This window comes from Sinocyclocheilus grahami, unplaced genomic scaffold (genome assembly GCF_001515645.1).
Source record: "Sinocyclocheilus grahami isolate Dianchi unplaced genomic scaffold, SAMN03320097.WGS_v1.1 scaffold1901.1, whole genome shotgun sequence".
NCBI lineage: Eukaryota > Metazoa > Chordata > Actinopteri > Cypriniformes > Cyprinidae > Sinocyclocheilus > Sinocyclocheilus grahami.
In genome coordinates, this window is record NW_015507080.1 from 24,938 (window position 1) to 47,927 (window position 22,990).

Sequence of the window (22,990 nt, forward strand, 5' to 3'; positions counted from 1 at the left end):
TGATATTGAGTTCCTACAATCCGCCACACCTATTCAAACGGAGCGTTCTGATGAGGGGGTTAAAAACAGGACAGAAAATAGCTTATTACTTCTAAATTATGATGTTTTTGATGTAAACATTTTGATAGCATTATAAGTGGACCTCAGAGAAGAGTACAAAATAAAAAAGGCAGTTCATGACCCCTTTAAAAATGAAATTAAAACTGCCAGTAGGTGGCAGCAAGTCACTGATTTTATCACTGAATCATTCATTAAATTGATTCATTTCAAATGACTGATTTATTCAGGAATGAAGCAAGTGACCTATATTTATGAATGGGCAATTGAATCATTGATTCACTAGATTTGTTTAAAAACACACGTTCATTCATAAACGAAATAGCGATGTGCAGCAGTGACTGAGTACTCAAGTACTCAGCCGTGACAGCGACGATCAATCATGAAAACAATGATCGTTTGGGTTTAAAAAAAAATCTGATTGGTTATAGCAGCACTTTGGCCGGCACCCAAAGTATAGACTTGAGAAGAGAGAGAAGCATGGCTTCGAAGTCACGTAGTGAGGTCTGGGTTAGCTACATACGTATCTGATTAATGTAATATAGAGTGCATTAGGATATTAACATTTATTATCATGCTGAATGCGCTGCATATTACCAGTGTTTAGTTTCATGCTCAAATGCAATGCCCGATATTGACTGTCCGAGTTATTTGAGATGGTCATATTGCTTTTAGATGTTTCTTTTTTTAAATACTGATGTTACTAGTGCAGAATTGCTTTTTTTGTCATATTTGTTCAACAGTAGGCATACTTCAATTTAAATTGTTTTCATAATTCGTATGGCTTCGAAAATGCATAGGCGATTTCAGGAATCTCTTGATAATGTAGTTGAAAATATAGCACAAACCTGCCATAAACATAGCATTATAATGACAACTTTATAGAATGTGAAATCTATAGTAAATTCTGTCTGCTTTCTTTGCCCGTGCTTCAGCTGTTATGAAAGTGCATCACGGCAGGAGCTCTCTCTCGCTATAGCACGCAACTTAAAGTTCACTGGCATTTGCATCCTTTTGTGCAGATACAAGTTGTAATGTTACGTCTATGTTATGTATCTAAGTTATCTGGTTAATATCATAGGATGTGTCATAATCATAATCTAACTGTTTCTGTAACATGTAAGCGTGACAACTGGGTTGAGGATCCACGTGCAGGCTTTATTATAAAGAGTGTAGTCACAAACGTAGTCAGACAGGCAGGGTCGAACACCAGCAAACAATATAATCCGAGGCGAAGACAAAAGAGTAATCCAAAAACAGGCAATGGTTAGGGCAGGCATTTAACAATCATAAAACAAGGAAACAGTCCAGGGACAGAAACACAGGCAGGGCAAAACTGGAAAACTAGTAAAACACGGGAACAAAAACTGAAACTATGATTTGAGCACGTGTTCCGACTTAAATAGTCCTCCTAATGGGAAATGGGTGGAGTCCGTAATTGGTTCCTAGGCAAGGGGTATATGGGAAATGGAGTCCAGAATGAATGGCAACAGTATGGGATGGAGTGCCCTCTAGAAGTGCTAATGGGCATTCCACCTAGAGATTGTAACAGTTCTAATCATGTGTTCATGTTTTCATAGACCGGTTTTAAGGTCATATTTTTATTTTTAACATTCATTTTCACAATAGTCTTCAGATATTTTCATTATCTCCATGAGAGCCATGCCCCACACATGATCTTTGAAACCTATCGATGATCGAAATGAGAATTGCCAAAAATGCCCATCCCTAAAACGAAACAAAGCTGTTTGTGAATGACGATGCGGCTCAGCTGTTGCTTTGTTTAAAACTATTTTCGTTGATGAAATAGAGCAAAATCATGCAGTAGTATTATAGTCAATGTAAGTCACTTAATATAATCTTCTTGTTTATTAAACTATCGTAATTAAATCAATATCACATTTGCAAACTCCCTTAATAATCATTAAAAGCTGTCACTCCCTTTAGTTGATCACAATCTCACAAAGTTCATCATAATCAACAAAGCTCCCTACACTGCACAATGAATCTAATATTTCAACCATGTCTACACTTTATTAAATTGAGATAATTTGTGAACTTGCATAACTCAGCACTGAACAAAACACCAGTGTTTTGAGCAGTGAGTGGATTCTGATTAACATTGCATTCAAGGAATCAACAGATTTGTCTGTGATAAATTACTCAACGGTGCAAAAACACGCAAGTCGAAACCTTTGACCCCTGAACACAAACATAAATATGCTGATCGGGTCAGTCGCACTGCTGCTCTTAAATTCATAGTCACAAATGCAACTGAATTGGTTGTACTGAAGAGCCCTGCAACTATGTGACCTGTCCTAATATAATATATAAAATGTATGTTACATCTCAAAAAGATGTAAAAAAAAAAACAAGTGGTGCAATTCATCACTTAAACAGGCATGCGACTGGCAAAGGACATTGATGTTGCATACAGGGCACATAAAATCCAACTCACAGAATCACAATCAGATTTTTTCTAGATCCTGCATTAAATTTATATTTTGACTTCACTATTTGGGGAACAGACACAGTCTTTATAGATTGGACAACGCAAGTACTTCTATCATTTAAGTGGGTAGAACAAAAGCCATCATAGCAGTTATTTGGGAAGACGTGGCCTAATGGTTAAAGAGTCGGACTCGTAACCCAAAGGTTGCGGGTTCGAGTCTTGTGCCGGCAGGGATTGTGGGTGGGGGGGGAGTGAATGTACAGCGCTCTCTCCCACCATCAATACCACGACTGAGGTTGACTTGAGCAAGGCACCGACCGAACCCCCAACTGCTCCCCGGGCACCGCAGCATAAATGGCTGCCCACTGCTCCGGGTGTGTGTTCACTGCTGTGTGTGTACACTTTGGATGGGTTAAATGTAGAGCACCAATTCCAAGTATGGGTCACCATACTTGGCCACATGTCATGTCACTTTCACTATCACTTTCACTTGAGAATTGGCTTAATCACAGAAAAACTGCACTTTTTGTGTGTGATAGATTGTTAACTATATTAAATTATATAAATATAAAAAGCATACAGAAGCATTTTCTCCATCTACAATTTAGAATGCATGGAATTTTGAGTTTTAATAGACTAATAAATCAAGGTGCGTGCACTCTGTGTGATTTGATGGTATAGCATACTTGAAAATATCAGATCGCACATCATTACGACAACACTGTTTTTTTATCAATATATTTATTATTTTCACATCAACAATTTACAGAATCAATTCAATTTACAAGTAAACATTCGAATTTCATACAAACACACATTTCCTAACCACCCTTCCACCCCCATCCCATCCTCACTAGACAGAACACTTAAATGAACATTATTGCGAGGCATTGAGCTGGTGTGTAAAATAAGAAAAAAGGAAAAAGACAAATGAAAAAAGTAGAAAAAAAATACAAATAATACAAATAAATACATAAATAACAATACTGATAATAAATAAAGAAATTAAAGTCAAGAAGGGTTACATTATCACATCAGCATTTTCAGTCAATGTAACATCCAAATTATTCACGTATGCAATAAATTTGCCCCAAATCTTTACAAACATTGATGACTTTTTTTTCAGATTAAACATTATTTTTTTCAACAGGCACATAGGATGGAAGTTCTCTAAGCCATTCAATAGGCCTTGGTGGTTCTTCTGATTTCCATTGTATAGCTATACATTTCTTTGCTGCTATCAGAGCCATCTTAACTAAACGTAAATTCTTCCTTTGATCAGGTTGAAGAATTGATTCATCCCCCAATAATATAAATCTCGGGTCATATGGAAGCCTAACATTAGTAATTTTGTCAATAGTTTGTATTATATTTCTCCAATAAATTTTAAGTTCAGAACAAGTCCAAAACATATGCAATAATGTAACCCACCTCTTTTTTACATCTAGGGTAACATTCTGAATACGAATCACTGATCTTGTGTAATCTTTCAGGTGTATAATATACTCTATGTATAATATTGAGCTGCATTAATCTATGCCTACTATTAAATGAACAGATCTTTTTCCCATTTAAGTCTTGAAGATGATACATCCTCCCCATACAAGTCAATGAAATTGGTATACATATATAAGACACAAAACCTTTAGATCCTTTTTGCTCTCTTATAGTGCTATCTATTGGGAGTAAAGACAGAGACCTTAAATGACCTTTATTCTAAATAAAAACTTTATTCTCAATTGTTCAAATGTCATTAGTGTGTCCTCCTCATATAAATCTCCAAACACTTGTATTCCCTTTTTATACCAATATTGTGTTATCCCATCTCTTAATGCCTCAGGAAGAGATGGGTTGTAGTGAAAAGGAGTATTGTTATATAACGATAGTAGCCAATTATATTTTTTCCTGATCCCAAACCCCAATTTGCAAGTGTGTCTAATGAATGGGTTGTTAACTACTTTTGTAACACAAGTCAATGGGATGAACAGAGCCTTATCTAGAGGTATTTCCCCTGCATGATATCTTTCAATTTGTATCCATGCAGGTGGTAAAGTACTATTCATCTGCCAAAACCATACTGCTCTCATTTGTGCTGCCCAAAAATAAGACTTAAAATCTGGAAGTTGTAATCCACCTTTCTTAGATGACATTTGTAATGTTTTAAGTTTAACCCTCTGAGTTTTATTATTCCAAATACATTTTCTAATTGAGCTATTGAGATTATTAAAAAACTTGTGGGATAGAAATGGGAAGAGTTTGAAATAAATATAAAAATTTAGGAAGAACGTTCATTTTTATGCAATTTATCCTGCCAATTAGTGATAATGGTAGTGAGTTCCATCTTTCCAAATCTCTCATTACTTTAAGTAATAGGGAATAATTCAAAGAATATGCTTCCAGCTTCGAAGGAATATTTAATCCTAAATAAACTATATTTTCCGAATTCCATAAAAAAGGAATGTTATTTAAGGGCATTTTCTCCGCAGCCAAATTCATTGGCATCATAACACTTTTATTAATATTAATTTTATAACCAATTTAAATGAATTTTTTGAAGGAATAAAATGTCAAAATTTGGTTGAAATAATGTTCCATTGTCATTCAGTGTAACACTTATAGTTATGTAAAAATTCAAACGCCATGTTTATTCTGACCTGTACATATTAAAATATATAAAAGAATAAGTGAGCATATTAAATTTTATTGGGTTTTAAATGCGTAAAAAATTCTTACTGACAAATGGGCAAAACCTTGGATAGTGGCAAATTTAAAAAATGTAAAATAAAAACGAATTAGTATTTGGGGTGAAAATAATTAAATTTTTTATGTCATAAATTTATTTTTGTTGTAATTATGCCTGACAAGATTGTTACATTGACATTTTAGTGGGTGTCTTCTGTAAATCAGGGGAAAATGTATGATATGTATTTTTTGCTCAGAAAACAAAAACAAAAACACAATTACATTAAACAGAAACCTTTTTCATTTTTACATTTTTCTTTTTTTTTGGAAAAACAACAATTTAAAGCAGTATTGTTTTTATGCTTAAACCCTTTTTTCGTCTTTGACTCATGTATATATTTAGGAAAAATATGTGATTTATAATTTATATGAATATAAATATATACATGTAAATATTTTCAAAATATATGCTGTATGTGTGTGCCTTTATATATACATAATAAATATACACAGTACACACACATATACTATGTAAACAAAAACTTTTATTTTGAATGCGATTAATCACGATTAATCATTTGACAGCACTATTTTCAATGCAACCTCACATCTTCATTAAACTTCAATTTGCACCAGCTACAGAATAATAAGAGCTGTTGTTTATGGAGATGCCAACTCAGCAGGTGAAAAAGATGCACCAGCTTAAACAGTAAAACCAGTTAGATGGCAACATTCAAAACGGTCATGTTGTTAGCATGTAAGTTGACTAATCAGTAAGATCCACATATTTGATCACATGCCCAAGAGCACCTGCTGTTACATAAAACTATGGCTGAGAAATCACTTGTGAGCTCCTACAACAGCAGAAATAGAGTATGCCTCATATAAAGTAAATAAGTGTTTTGATTAGACATTCTATATGCTTCACTGGTTATTTTAGCACTTTAAGCATCTGGAAAACGTATAGGGCCCTCTGGTAATGTTTTAAATTGGTTAAAAAAATATAGCACAGAAAGGAACTTTTAGTGAATACAGGTGACTGTATTATCATAAAACGTACTATCAAATATTATTTGGTGTTCCACAAGGATCAATTCTTGGGCCAGTTCTATTTTCATTATATATGCTCCCTTTGGGCAGCATAATTCAGAAATACAACATGCTGATGACATAAATTATATTTCAGTTGAGCTCAGAGACACTGTTGTAATGGAGAGGTTGTCCAGCATTGTAAAGTGGATGAATGCAATTCCCTTTCGATACTACACTCGTACTGCGTCTTGCTAGACGCATATGGGAAAAAAGCCTTTTTTCTCCTGAACTGAAGCCTTTTTCATTCACGCAGTGAAACTGCACGGCCATTGGTTCGTGCAGTGTATTAAAAACGAACCAATGGCTAAGCAGTGGAACTGCACGAGCCTATGGCGACGAATCTGGCTATATAAGCGGGCGTTCGCCACAGGATTCTCAGATTTCTTCTTCTTCAGCGACGGCTCTACGTCTTCAAGTTGATCCGAAGCCGCTCGCCATTGACATGCCTTCACAGCTGGAATCGGGCCCTCTCAGCACGGCTGACCTGCTTCGCCGCCGCTTCAGCGACGCAGCAGTTCCGGTCCGTTTCCCCTGCCGCCATCCGGCGATACTAAAAGGGCTACTAAAAGAGTTTGGCGTTGTTGCAAATGCCACGCTGTTACTGCGGTTCGTGCGGGTCTCCCCTGCACGCCGATGACGGCCACAAGGAGTGCGTTTCCTGCTTGGGGAACTCCCATGCGGAAGCTGCGCTCACGGGAGCTGTTTGTTCCCATTGCGAGAACTTCAGTCTCGCCTCTCTCCGCTCACGGATCACTTTCTTTTCAGAGAGCGATTCCACCCCTCGCGTCCTCCCGTTTTCTTCCTCCCAGGGACCTGTGAGAAAAAACAGCGGGGCAGAGGGCTCGAGCGACCTGCTGCGAGCGAGCCCGCGTCGACCCAGATCCCGCGTGCCTCGCTCTCGCCCCAGAGAGAGTATTCTCCTGTCCTTTTCTCCCAGACTGATCAGCGTCCCTCTGCTGGTGCGAGCGACCTGATCTCATTTGGGGGAAGTGAGGATGAGCTGCTTGATGACAGCATGTCATTGGCAGCATCGGATGCAGAGGAGCTGTTGGGCTCGGTGAATAGCCTGGGACTATTTCTGTGCCTCCGTGAAGCGAGGCCGGAGTGTCGAGATGGGTTATGGGGATAATAAAATGAGGATATTCACTCCAATTCACTCGAAGAAATAGTTCCTCCAGCCCAGAGCGAGTCCGGCTTCTACAGCCGTTACTTCCTCGTCCCCAAAAGAGATGGTTGCCTCCGGCCCATCCTCGATCTCAGACACCTGAATCACACCCTCCTGAAAAGGTCATTCAGGATGATCACACTTAAACAGATCCTCGCGCAAATTCGTTCAGGGGACTGGTTCTTTTCTCTGGACCTGAAGGATGCATACTTTCACACCCAGATAGCCCCCCGTCACAGGCGATTCTTGAGATTAATATCACTCAGGACCCTCCTCCTCAGCCACCTGGATTGCCTGGGACTCAGGGTCAGTTTTGCCAAGAACTCGTTGTTCCGCAGCCAGCGAATATCGAATATCGTCCCCAGCCAGCGAATATCGAATATAACCCTCATTTTCAACTCAGCCCAAATGAGAGCTGTAGTCACGCCGGAACGGGCTCCTTCGAGATTGGTACCACTCGCCCTCTCAAAGCATTTCAAAGGATACTGGGCCTCATGGCGGCGGCATCGCCAGAGCTACAGTTGGGTCTGCTGCGTATGCGTATGGTTCCGTATGCGTCCCCTTCAGCACTGGTTGAAACCACGGGTTCCATCCCATGCGTGGCGTCACGGACGCCTGCAGATCAGGGTGAGTCGCTGCCTAGCCATTGGTTCGTTTTTAATACACTGCACGAACCAATGGCCGTGCAGTTTCACTGCATGAATGAAAAGGCTTTAGTTCAGGAGAAAAAAGGCTTTTTTTCCCATATGCGCCTAGCAAGACGCAGAATCTCAGTTTTCGTTCCCATATCTCAGGGAACCGAGGTTCCGTTAGCAACAGAGTACGTTTTTTTTTTTACTGAACGAAAACTGAGATTCTTATTATAGCTGCTGCTGCTGAACTTGATGCGAATCTGAGACTGCTTTAAATGTGACTCATAAATAATAAATACTCACATGCACAGTTTTAAGTCAGCTTTTAATCGCCTTTTTTGTAACTTTGTGACTTAACTGACGACATAACCACGACATTGCATGCTTGTAGTTTCTTTCATGCTTTGAAATGAAATGATAAAGGCTACAGCGTGCGCTGTAGTATTTGTGCATGCAATTGCAGTTCGCTGTTGTTCTACTGATACTCCTCGTCACTGGTACCGTTTCCGCGCTCGTTTGACTCGCACCTGGTGCTGAGGTGACGTGGGCTCCATCCCAAAACATAGGCAGCTGACTTGTTGCCTCTCTGCCCTATAAGGCAATGACTTACAGGCAGCGTTTGCGCATCAAGGCACCTCACGAAACTGATTTCGGACAGACTTCTGAGGCAGAGTAACGGTTTAATGATCTACAGCTAAATATAGAGAGCTTTGGTGATAACTAAGTGAATATTTCATTACTGCAATATTAATTTCTCACTAGAAATGGCATTAAAAGTGGAAAACGTTGATCAAAAACGTACATTTACACACAAACTGACCACCGACTGCAACTTTCAGATGCCATCTTGATTTTTTTAGCTTAACTGTCACAGAATGGAACACACAGGATTGTGGGATATCAAAGGCAGGGAAGGATACATCTATGTTGTCTTGAAAGATCGGCCAGATGAAGGAATCTCAGGAGACAGGAACTGAAGCTAACGTTGAATTCGGACGTGCCTTGATGCCTTCCTACCTTGGAATGCGTCTTCCGAAGGCAGCATTTTTCAGTTTTCGGATTCAGCCGTGGAGTGCGCATCTGAAAAGTCTTCTGTTTGATGTGCTCATAAAGACGTTCTGCGCATCTAAATAAACAATTCTTATGCAGTTGTGTGTGTGGTGGCCAAACCTAGCTCCGCCTCTTTGTTAATTGCGTAACATTTTGAATATTTTCTAATATCTGTGGAGCCCTGTAAAATCTGTTTCACCCTACGTTTTAGTGGACTTCATGCATTGAATGGTTGCTGTTTTTTAGTTTAGTGGTTACAGTTTTTATATATTTTTTTAAATATTTTATAAAAAAAAATGTATATTATATTTTTAAAATATAAACATTTTGTTTAACATTATACTAGAAGTAGGTAAAAAAAAAAAAATTATAAAATGAAGGTATAAAACTGAAGTATAAAATGAAAGGCTGCCAATAATCCTAAAATAGTTTTCGTGGTAAGAATGTAATAACATTTTCTTTCAATTATTTTACTTCCATTAAAGATGTACAGACTCTGGAGGAGCTGAGTTTATGTGTGCTGTCTCGGCTGAAGGAAGTGGTGAAGGAAAAGCATCACTGGAGGGAGATTACTGAGGCCCAAGTGCAGCTGCTCAGAGACTTTGCCTTCCAGGAGTGGCTTTGTTCCCAGAGCCTGGAGCACTACTATCACACGTGAGTTCACTTACACATCATTGTCACTCAAAAAACATCAACAGCTATGTATACATCAGCTTTCTAGTGGGAGAATGAGAAGGGATCAGATTGTTAGTGATTTCATAGTTTATTGTTGATGGCAGAGTGATGGATGAAAGAATGAGAGGAGGTCTGGTCAAGCCAGGTTCAAGTGCACCCCACCTTAAATGTGTTACGCTACGGTGTAGATCAGGGTTCCTCAAATCTTGCCCTGGAGGGCCAATGTGCTGCAGAGTTTAGCTCCAACCCTGATCAAACTCACCTACCTGTGATTTTCTGATGATCCTGATGACATTGATTAGCATGCTCAGGTGTGTTTGATTAGGGTTAGAGCTAAACTCTGCAGGAAAGTGGATCTCGTGGGCCAGATTTGAGGATCCCTGGGCTGCATCCGAAAACTCTAAAATGCTGCCTTCGGAGGCAGAATCGAAATTCTGCTTTACTTCCTGTCTCCGGAGGTACCTTCTTCTGATTGAATTTTGAAGGCAGCATAGATGTATCCTTCGCTGCCTTTGATATCCCACAATCCTGTGCGTTCAATTCCGTGACAGTTGACCTAAAAAATAAAGATGGCATCTGAAAGTTGTGTTTGGTGGCCAGTTTGTGTGTAGATGTATATTTCTGACTAACTTTTTGCACTTTTAAAAACTCATTCTATTTTGTTGTAGGTCATTAAACCGTTACGCTTCCTCAGAAGCCTGGCCGAAATCAGTTTCATGAGGTGCCTTCGTGCAAAAACGCTGCCTGCAAAGTCATTGCCTCATATGGCAGCGAGGCAGCAAGTCAGCTGCCTAAGTTTTCGGATGCAGCCCTGGTGTAGATGAACACACATGAAGATGATGAAGGTTGACAGTCTTTAATAAATCCACATATAGGTAGTCCACACAGAGGAAGGTAGTAACAATCAACGAGACCCAACAAACTGAAACTGAACAGACAGGAACTTAAATACACAGACCAATGAGGGACTAATGACTAAATTAACTAGACACAGGCGAACTGACTAACATAATCAAGGGGAGACAGGAACTAGGTTAAGGGAACACATGAGGAATGAAAACAAACTAAAAGTCCATGTGGTTGTGACAAAATGATGATGCTCCTTACCATTTTACTTCTGAGAAAGTACAGCTCCTGTAGGCATCTCTGACGTGTCTGTCTGCTTTATAAATGGCAGAGAAAGTCAGGAAGTTCAAACATTCACTCATCCATCTATCCTGTCTGTTATATAATGGCTCTTCTTTATACTGTATTTCGGCAGCCTGAAGACCCTGGGCTGCACTACCCTGGATGATCTAGCACAGTTTGACAGCCAGCTTCAGCTTTCTCTAGCAGCGTGGGGCTATTACTACGAGGATTACATCAAACTGTCCACGGGTGTGAGGGTCCTCCAGGCATCTAAGGGAAGTAGAGATCAAGACTACGAGATTCAGCTGGTGCACAGCCTTGCTGAGAGGCGGCTGAATGAGAAGTGGTCTTTTGGTATGTATCCTATTGTTCAAATTTATTTTTAAAGGGTTCATCGGATGCCCATTTTTCAGAAGTTGATATGATTCTTTAGGGTCTTAATGAAAAGTCTATAACGTACTTTGGTTAAAATTTCTCAAAATTTTAAAACAGTGGTTCCCAACCCTGGTCCTGGAGGCACCCCAATACTGCACATTTTGCATGTCTCCTTTCTCTGACACACCAATTTCAGGTCTTGGAGTCTCTACTAATGAGCTGAAGATCTGAATCAGGTGTGTTTGATTAAAAAGACAAGGAAAACATGCAGTGTTGGTGTGCCTCCAGGACCAGGGTTGGGAACCACTGGTCTAAAACAACACCCTTTTAACCTGTCAAAAACAGCTCTGTTCACAGCAAGCCATTATGATGCATTTCTCTTTAAATGATAATGAGCTCTGCTCACCCTGCCCCTTTCTTCTGTGGGGTGCGCAGTTCTCTGAGAGACTGTAAACTTTAGCCGCATTCATCATGAAACTTCCTAACTAGCACATTATTAGAAAAGGCAATTTGCTAAATTAATTAAAAAAATGTATACTCACTACTTATGTAGGTGAGGCTGGATCACGAATGATTCGTGCGAACATAGACTAATTTAGGTAGATTGGGGGTGCATTCCCTTAAAAAACAAAGGTAATCCACTGCGCCTTCAGTAGCTCAGATGTCGGGAATAAATTACGACTGCTATGTTCATTATTACATCCAACAACAAAACACCTCAATTGCTTAGGAGTCATTCTGGGGTGTATTCCAGAAAGCATGGTTAACTTACCCTAAACTTTCGTTTGATTAGCCCCAAACCTTGCTTACTCGAGGTATGTGGTTCCAAAAACGCATCCGGGAGTAAGTTCATTCAACTCAGAGTATGTTCCTGGTTAAGACAAAAGACATTCTCAACAGAGTGACGAATCTACGAGTCACTATGGAAACGGACGCTAAGGAAAAGCGTGCCATGCTGTTTCTTTCTTCTTCTTTTGTTCAATGGTCGTTTACATGCTTGGTGCATATCACCACCTAATTGATGGTTGTGCAATCTTTTTTTTTTCCGTTGAATAGAATTATATAGAATTATATTGTTTGTTTGATGCTAATTATATATTAAATCATATCAGATATGTATTTTGATTTAGAATTTAGACATTATAGAAAATGCCGATACATGTAAGATGATAATATAAAATGTAATAAATAAATATATATAATATAATAAATTAAACATTACCTTGTCATAGTGTTTTATAATTTATACAGATAACTGTTATATATGCCAATAAAAATAAATAACCATATTAGAATAATATTAGCGCTTCATCATTAATATATCATACATATATATATATATATATATAATAAGCTATATTACATATTGTAATATTATATAATGTTATGCGCTATCTGTCTTGCCCACTGAAGGCTCGTCAGTAGATCACACGTGCGCTGAAGTGAACTAACCCTGGAACATAACCTGCTGGTTATCTTCAGAGAGCAAGTTACCATGGTTACTTACATACCCTGAAAGTAACCTCCGATTTTGGAATCGAAAGCTGAGGTTATCCGCTCGCTTATCCTCAAACATACCCGGGGGTAGAGGTCGACCGATATGGATTTTTTGACAGCCGATGCCGATATCTTGGAAAGCAGGGAGGCCGATGGCCGATATAAAGCCAATAAAATTTTATTTATTTTAATTTATATTTCAAAAATTTGAAATCATTTGAAAATGGATTAAAAATAATTGTGTAAAATAAACATACTTATACTTTAGAAGACAAAGCATTTTTCACAAATAAATATTTAATAAAAATCTAATTAAAAAGGAAGTAAACACTATAACCAACAGGGCACTCAGTATTCTGGGAAGTTTGTGTGCATTGGGAATCATATATATATTTTTTTTTCCAAATAAAGCCAAGGTAACACTCATTTTACATACAGCATGCAATTAAAATGACATGAATATGACAGTGGGCAAATGCATAAGACGCAGCATAATTTGAAATCACTAACTTAGTTTAAAGTTTGTCGATCGCGCATCTCCAGTGAAGCTGAACTCTCCTCCTGTCAGCATTCAATTTGCACGGACCGACTGTCACACAGAGAACACGCGATCATGCAGGATACACATGCACACTTCACAAGATCTCAAGATCCAACTAAGTTTGCACGGTTTGTGAAATTAAATGTTCATTAGTCATTCAAAGATTTGTTTAAATTATATAAATGCGTATTTGCTGAATGCTGACAGCAAATGAGAAAGTATTATAATGTTTGCCTTTCTATTACTAATAATATTAAAGCAATCGTTATAATACTTTTTTGTATACATTTTAATTCCTTTTGTTTAACAGTTCTATCTGATTATTAGACATCTATCTATATTAGACAGAACTGAACGACAGCAGCGAACAAGAGGGAGAATGTGAGCATTGTGTGCTCAGGCGTGGCTGTTCTCAGTGCCGCCAAAATAAAAGTCCCGCCTCGAACACATCGGCCAAACAGAAAAACTTATCGGCCGATGCCAATATTTTAAAAATGCCAAATATCGGTCAACCACTAATGTCACATAACCTGCTTTTTGGAATACTCCCTGGTCAAACACCAGTGTCAATCGACAATCGTGGGAGGGGCCTTGGCCTGTGTGACGTCACACAGCCAAGAATCTGAGAATGGCTTGATTTTAGAAAGGGGTCATGATTTATCAATATTAAAAATAAAAAAAACACTGTGTGGATTTTTATCATTATAGGGTGGTTGTGTACACACACTGCCAACTCACATTTCAGTTCAAACAACATGTAAAAGTTAATTTTGCATCCGATGACCCCTTTAAGTCATTTGTTTAAAAAGGGTCAAAAACAGAGGTCAAAACATATATCTAGTGCACTTTTATTAAATAAAGTGTATGTATTCCAGATAAAATACTAGACTTAAAGGGGTCATATGATGCTGCTAAAAAGAACATTATTTTGTGTATTTGGTGTAATGAAATGTGTTTATGCGGTTTAAAGTTAAAAAACACATTATTTTTCACATACTGTACATTATTGTTTCTCCTCTATGCCCTGCCTTTCTGAAACACGTTGATTTTTACAAATCTCATCGGTCTGAAAATCAAGGTGTGCTGTGATTGGCCAGCTATCCAGTGCGTTGTGATTGGCCGAATACCTCAAGCGTGTGACACAAATGTTACGCCCCTCACCACACTGTGATGCCCTGCCCGGCCGGAGCGACGAGACAAAACATTAAAACCCATTATAAATGAGGCATTCGTTGCATCCAGTGGGGACATAATTACGGGTTATAATGACTTATACTGTCTTTTTACGAGCCACGTAAACATAAAACCCTGTCTGCATTTGTGATCAGAGAAATGACAAACAACAAGTGCTACTCTACACTGCCCAAAACTCGCGTTTGAATCATAAGTGGCAAATCCTTTAAATGAAAACGTACTTACGCGAGTCAGAACTGCCGGCGTTTTAGTCTAACGTTACTCTCCCAGGATCAGTAAAGGATGTGTGTAAACACATCTGGATATTTGGGTTAAACTGTTCTGGAACAGTGTTGTAAATACAACTTAACCACTGATTTGTAGTCGTGTCCTCTTTTGGAAGACCAAACGAAGTAGTTTCGCTTTCACAACGAAAAACACAGCGGCCTAGCGTGAGGGGAAGCCCCCGGCTTATCGTGCGCTGAGGCCGGGCTAGCGTGAGCTGAGGCGGCGGGGTCGAGAACGGCATGCCCCGGCGGATCCGACGAATGAGCGGCAACCACATGTGACGGACCCCGGGCTGGACTCCGCTTTCGTCCACGGTAGGGATGGAACGATTACCGGTTCCACGATAAATCACGATAAAATGCCCTGACGGTTAGTATTATCGTTTAAAATTTAATTATCATCAAAACCATGTTTGATTATCGCGATTTTAAAAATTTGCGGTAAATCCTGTTCAGCCGGCATCAGTCTGACGCAGAAGCACGTAAATTAAATTATATAATTGAATTTTCATTTTGCACTAAATGTTGCACATATGAATGGGAAAATGTAAATTTGTATACAGAAATACATTGCCATTTTACATATTGCATTGTCATTTTGCATATTACATTTCAAAATGAATTTTGCTACCCATATGCTTCCATACAAACAGGGGAGTGTCTACATGGTGGCCAGGGGTGGAAATTTGGCTGGCCACCCCAGGTGCCCCCCCTACCAGATGTCTTGCGATTGGCTTGTTTTTAGTACATTTCTATCTGCATCTGGCAGTGGCGGATCCCTGCATGGGGAGGCCGCTGCCTAGGGCTGCTTTCTTCTCTTCTTTATACTTAATTTTAGGCGGTTTCTATAGTGTGATCTTAATGACAATGTTGAGAGCGCATAATGTTATGCGATCCATGTAATGCACGAGGACGAATCTCTCCACTCGCAAGCGAATTTCCTTCACTCACACAAAACTGGACGTGTGCTTTTAAATATTGTTCTTTTATGAATTGGCTCTGCTCTCACTCAGATTTTGCATGTACACGCTCAAACGTTGTCTTCGCATCGCTGAAGACCAGAAGAGTTTTTTTTGTAATTCAGGTGAGGAGTAGGATTTTCTCACTAAATGGAAGCAAGCTGATTATAATCAGCCTTCTCTAGTTATTTATTTTATTAATAGCCTACTTATTTTAGTGAAGTGCTTAAATTGTAAATATGCATTTATTCAATTATTTTATTTAGTGTATTTGTATTTTGTTGTTTTTGTATATAGTTTTGCAATAAAAGCGTATAACCATGTTCCAGAAATAATCACTGAGGGTGCTTCTGAAACTAGTGAGGGTGCTCTAGTCTTAATGCACATTTTCACATATTTTGTCCCATCTATTACTATGGTGTTCACTATGTCAATCACTGCTACTTCGGGAGGGAATCCCGCATAAATATGCAGACGTCATTCCCGAAACTTTGCAACGTGTGTGTGGCAAAAGAAAAAGAAACAAAAAGAAAGCTTGCAAAGAGTGCTCATAACCACTAAAAGCTGTCACTCTTTGTTTAGTGATTGTATTCACAATGTATTATAACATACATCGTTCCGCAAAATTTAATGTTTAAAACAAGAACAAATATCTTTCAATGAGATATGAAATCCTTTGAATTAAATTGATTTTCTGAGCCAATTGGCAGATAATATTTTTTCATTTAATTTTTTTTAAATCATAACCTGACTTCATTTTGATTATTTTATCTGAAAACAGGACTATCATTTTGTGTTTTTGCTTCCCAAGTAAATGTATCTTGATTTAGGAACATTTGCAATGGTGTAGCAAATTAGCTCAAAAGGGAATTATATTTATAAGTAATTATAATTGGTTATAATTAATTATGAATATTTAGATCAGATCTTAATCTGTTCGTCCACCGGCAGTATAATAATTTATTAATTCTAGGAAAGATCATTTTCCTAGCCAAGAAAGAATAACTTTTAACTCTTATTTGCATGGTTTATGGTGGTCTGGAGGATTTGTCCAATATTAAGTCAAAGTATGATAAAAAGAGCATGGTGCAAATTATGATGACATAATTTACACCATTAATCCGGGAATCAGAAGACAGTCATTTTGATACCTTTATTGCCACACTGTAAAAAATTACCTTGAATTTAACAGTAAAAGACTGTAAAAATGCTACAGTAAAAACCTGTTAAATGGTCAGTGTTGGGGGTGGAAATTTGGCTGGCCACCCCAGGTGCCCCCCCTACCAGATGTCTTGCGATTGGCTTGTTTTTAGTACATTTCTATCTGCATCTGGCAGTGGCGGATCCTGGCATGTGTAGGCAGCTGCCTAGGGCTGCTTTCTTCTCTTCTTTATACTTAATTTTAAGCGGTTTCTATAGCGTGATCTTAATGACAAATGTCGAGAGCATGTAATGTTACGCGATCCATGTAATGCGTGAGCAAGAATCTCACCGCAAGCAGATTTCTTTCACTCATACAAAACTGGACGTGTGCTTTTAACTATACATGGGTTTTTTTTTTTGTTTTTTTTTTAAAGAATTGGCTCTGCTCTCGCTCAGATCTTGCGTGTACACACTCAAACGTTGTCCTCGCATCACTGAACAGAAGAGCTTTTTTTCTAACTCAGGTGAAGAGTAACCAAGGCTTTTCTTACTAAATGGAAGCAGGTTATAGTCAGCCTTCTCTAGTTATTTATTTAATTATTTAATACTTATTTTAGTTAAGAGCTTAAATTATAAATATGCATTTATTAAATTATTTGATTTAGTGCATTTGTATTTTAGGCGGTTTCTATAGTGTGATCTTAATGACAATGTTGAGAGCGCATAATGTTATGCGATCCATGTAATGCACGAGGACGAATCTCTCCACTCGCAAGCGAATTTCCTTCACTCACACAAAACTGGACGTGTGCTTTTAAATATTGTTCTTTTATGAATTGGCTCTGCTCTCACTCAGATTTTGCATGTACACGCTCAAACGTTGTCTTCGCATCGCTGAAGACCAGAAGAGTTTTTTTTGTAATTCAGGTGAGGAGTAGGATTTTCTCACTAAATGGAAGCAAGCTGATTATAATCAGCCTTCTCTAGTTATTTATTTTATTAATAGCCTACTTATTTTAGTGAAGTGCTTAAATTGTAAATATGCATTTATTCAATTATTTTATTTAGTGTATTTGTATTTTGTTGTTTTTGTATATAGTTTTGCAATAAAAGCGTATAACCATGTTCCAGAAATAATCACTGAGGGTGCTTCTGAAACTAGTGAGGGTGCTCTAGTCTTAATGCACATTTTCACATATTTTGTCCCATCTATTACTATGGTGTTCACTATGTCAATCACTGCTACTTCGGGAGGGAATCCCGCATAAATATGCAGACGTCATTCCCGAAACTTTGCAACGTGTGTGTGGCAAAAGAAAAAGAAACAAAAAGAAAGCTTGCAAAGAGTGCTCATAACCACTAAAAGCTGTCACTCTTTGTTTAGTGATTGTATTCACAATGTATTATAACATACATCGTTCCGCAAAATTTAATGTTTAAAACAAGAACAAATATCTTTCAATGAGATATGAAATCCTTTGAATTAAATTGATTTTCTGAGCCAATTGGCAGATAATATTTTTTCATTTAATTTTTTTTAAATCATAACCTGACTTCATTTTGATTATTTTATCTGAAAACAGGACTATCATTTTGTGTTTTTGCTTCCCAAGTAAATGTATCTTGATTTAGGAACATTTGCAATGGTGTAGCAAATTAGCTCAAAAGGGAATTATATTTATAAGTAATTATAATTGGTTATAATTAATTATGAATATTTAGATCAGATCTTAATCTGTTCGTCCACCGGCAGTATAATAATTTATTAATTCTAGGAAAGATCATTTTCCTAGCCAAGAAAGAATAACTTTTAACTCTTATTTGCATGGTTTATGGTGGTCTGGAGGATTTGTCCAATATTAAGTCAAAGTTTGATAAAAAGAGCATGGTGCAAATTATGATGACATAATTTACACCATTAATCCGGGAATCAGAAGACAGTCATTTTGATACCTTTATTGCCACACTGTAAAAAATTACCTTGAATTTAACAGTAAAAGACTGTAAAAATGCTACAGTAAAAACCTGTTAAATGGTCAGTGTTGGGCAAGTTACTTCCAAACTGTAATATATTATATATGACTAGTTACTGTCTTTTGAAAGTAATTAGTTACATTACAATATTACTGTCTCTGAATTGTAATGCGTTACACTACTTTTGAGTTACTTTTGAGTTACTTTCACCAAAATACCCACAGAAGTATTATAAAATGCCAAAATGTAGTTTATTGCTGCTCATTCTACACCCAGTGGAGGGTAATGCGGTAGGTCTATATAGCATAAAATATATGAAATCATATTTAGATACTGGTATGAAGGTCTACATTAATGTTACGTTGTAGTTTAGGTTAAAAAAATATATAAGCACAAATGCATTATTACATTCATAAATAACACCAATAAATAAAGCGAAATATTATCATGTACAAACAATAAACACAATACCTAGCCTATATATAGGCTATTTTGAACGGTTTCAGAAGAAAACAAGAATTAAAAATATAAGTTGCTAAACAAGCCAAAATGAATGAGGCTAATTCAATGCGAAACTGAAAGCAAACGGCGTTCTCGCGCAGCCTACCTCTCTCATTCGGCATTAATCCAATTAAATATGTCCATATTTGCGATGTATTTGAATGCTAAACTATTATTTATTATGTAAACCAAGCTTACTTAACGCACTTAAAAAACATCCTCAGAATGTTTGGCCCGAGCTCAGGCTGATCAACACGGATTGCACTACACAGTAGGCTACGCACTATTTAAATTAAACAGTGTATCTATATGTTTGGTTGACTATAGGGTACGAGAAATAATTAGCTATAGCCAAAAGCATTTCCAGACTGTAAAGTCACTTTTTTTTTATCATAATACATAGGCCTACTGTGATTTATTCCAAAGTGACTTATATTACTTTATTTCTGTCATCTCGGTTTCCTTTCCGTGGACCTTCGTAGAGCGCCGCGCCACACAAATCGCATATGAACCAAACTCAGCAGCATGGCCTATCTCTCAGTCTCTTCCTTTCGTTTTGTTAATCTGTTAATTAGGCTAAAACAAATATTTTGCATACTCATTCTGTGCTCGTCCGCCGCTTTTTTCCTCTTCTCCGACCCCGCAGCTCTCTCCGATAGCTTACTGTTAGTGGCACCAGTCCAGTGTTTCCAGGTGTTACTCCGGCTATTTCTCCATGTTGAGAGTTTGGTGTCACACATTGCACCTGACTATGCATTCTTATCCTTTGCTCAGATGAACTGAAAATAACAGGAGTGTGTCCATCTCACAAATGTAGAATCCGTCTCTGCAGTCATCTCAAGCATCTAATTCCAGCAACAGGAAATAGACAGACTATTTTACCTGCGGAATTTTTTTCTCTGGTGCTGGTTTGCAGTGTTGGTAAATTCACCACTTAATTTTGAGTTCAAATATGGACCGTTTTTGGAAGTGAAAAAGTCTATATAATTACAGTGAATAACCGTAAATTGACATTCCCAGAATTCCCTGCGTTACATTTCAAATGTGATGTTTTTTTTGTTGAAATAACTGTTTCTTCTAAGTTTTTTCTTATCAATTTTGTATATTAGGGTTGTGTTACACCTAATGTTGTTAAATTAATGTTTCTTGCAGTATTTCAGTTTCATGTGTGTTACCATGATGGTGTTTAGTGTTTGTGTGAATGACACTGTGCACCTTCTATACATGTTATTATTTAAAAGCTGCTTGTGATGGGCTTTGGTTCATCATGTGACTTTCTCATCACCATCTGCATTTGGTGGTTATTAGTGTATTACAAAGATACAAAACAGATTTCAGTACTTCAATAGGTTGGTATAGTAACATTATATCAGTTAATGAAATTACGGTATTTAACTGTAAATTTAAGTTAAAACCGTGAAAACCTAAAACGTTGCTACCATATTTTTTATGGTAAAATTCCGGCAACCACAGCTGCCGTTTTTTTACCGTAAATTTTAAATAAATTTTAAGTAAATTTTACCGTAAAATTTGCAGGGTTTGGAAAACCTTAAGGCATTGATACATTCATATGTCTAGATCCAAGTAATTGGAGCTTCACTACAGTACTACAGAGTTATAACTAAGCTACTATAACCTAGGAACATGGTTAGTGGCTTCTCGTGGGGATGGGGGAATCATTCCTTCCCCCCCTGGAATCTCTTTGAAGCTCAAAGAGAAAGTTGACGACTGTCCCTGCTAGCGTTAGAGCAGATAGCAGAGGTGATAACGCTCTTTGAACCAGAGGTGGACGTTAGACATGCATCTGTAATTGCATCTGTAATTTAGTTATGGGAGTTATAGTTGTTAGTTAAGGGAGGAGGGAAAGTTATGATGCCTAAAACCTAATTAAACATCTTGATTGCATTCAAACGCTACAATGGAAAACAAGACAAAAATACATAGCAAGAACAACACTTTTTTTTTTTGCAGTGTGATCTGAAGGTGCAGTAAAAGTTATTTCCATATTCCATATCCGTGTTTGTGAGCAGAGCTATTCAAATCCATGTTTTTTTTTTCTTTGTAAAATACATTTAAAAAAAAATCGAAGAGATGTATTATGTATTAATTATGAAGTTGGAGATAAGTTATGAAGTTATTTTCAAAATTTTGAAGAGTTGATCATACAATTCATTGTCTGCACTTTAGACATGTACATTTAGAAAACATATTGACATATTGTATTCCTTTTAATGTATTCCTTCAATTTTCTTTAGTTTGTTCTAAAAGGGTATTTTATATGAGCTGCAAATGAGATATACAGGTATGCATGAAATTTGAGGTATACTACCAGTCAAAAGTTTTTGAGCAGTAAGATTTTTAATGTTTTTTTTAAGAAATCTCTTCTGCTCACCAAGCCTGCATTTATTTGATCCAAAGTACAGCAAAAACAGAAAAAAATATTTTCACTATTATCACTACTAATTTTTTACTATTTAAAACAAATGTTTTATATTTGAATATATTTCATATAAATAAATAAATTTATATTTCATATAAAATGTATTTATTATTATTATTATCATTATTATTATTATGTTGAAATCAGGTGAGTAGAATTTTTCAGTTTACTTTGATGAATAGAAAGTTCAGAAGAACAGCATTTATCTGAAATAGAAATATTTTGTAACATTATAAATGTCTTTATCATCACTTTTACTCAATTTAAAGCATCCTTGCGAAATAACAGTATTCATTTATATAATTTCTTTCTAAAAAAAATACACAGATTCCAAGCTTTTTAATGGTATAGTGTATAATGTTACAAAAACTTTTTATTTCAGATAAATGCTGATCTTTGGATCTTTCTATTCATCAAAAAATCCTGATAAAAAAATGTCCTCAACTGCTTTAAATATTGATAATAATTATAATAAAAAATGTTTCTTTAACAGTAAATCAGCATATTAGAATGATTTCTGAAGGATCATGTGACACTGAAGACTGGATTAATGATGATGATAAATTTTGCTTTGATCACAGCAATAAATAAAATGTTAAAATATATTGAAATAGAAATCAGTTATTTTAAATAGCAAAAATATTTCACAATATTACTGCTTTGCTGTATTTTGGATCAAATAAATGCAGGCTTGGTGAGCAAAATAGAATTATTTAAAAACATTAAAAATCTTACTGTTCAAAAACTTTTGACTGTTAGTGTATATGTCCCTGTTGATCACATCAACTCTTTATGATGGCTGAAAGTACTCATCTAACTTTATCATGTTTTGCTCCTGTGATTTGTTCTCAAATAAATGTCCTTTTTGTTAAATCAGAGAGCAAAATAAAGAAAAAAGCAATTGGTATTAATGATTTAATGATGATGTGATTCATATGAAGTTTGTTTTAATGTCTCACCTTTCAGCAGGAGCTCTGATATTTGGCTGTACCATTGCCCTGTGCTTTCTGATAAGGGACCTCATGTTTTACGTGATTGGTAAGTCAATCACTTGATACCATTATTTTTAAAGCTTAATTATATAGTTCTAAAATGTGATAAAACAAATATTTGGGTCATTCCACAAAATCTGTGCCTTTTGCGTCCCTAAGAAATAATCAAACAGAT

General features: G+C 37.0%; 1 protein-coding gene across 5 annotated transcripts in view; it reads left to right on the forward strand.

The window, feature by feature from the left end:
- Positions 1-22,990, forward strand: part of LOC107573237 (apoptosis-resistant E3 ubiquitin protein ligase 1-like) — an 87,552-nt gene that overhangs the window by 20,465 nt on the left and 44,097 nt on the right. For 4 of the 5 annotated variants that reach the window (XM_016259671.1, XM_016259673.1, XM_016259676.1 and 1 more), the window contains exons 2-4: positions 9,616-9,784; positions 11,067-11,287; positions 22,790-22,861. In XM_016259671.1, the coding sequence (XP_016115157.1) occupies positions 9,616-9,784; positions 11,067-11,287; positions 22,790-22,861 (462 nt within the window). The remainder of the gene's footprint in view (positions 1-9,615; positions 9,785-11,066; positions 11,288-22,789; positions 22,862-22,990) is intronic. The other variant, XM_016259672.1, reaches the window with a different exon arrangement.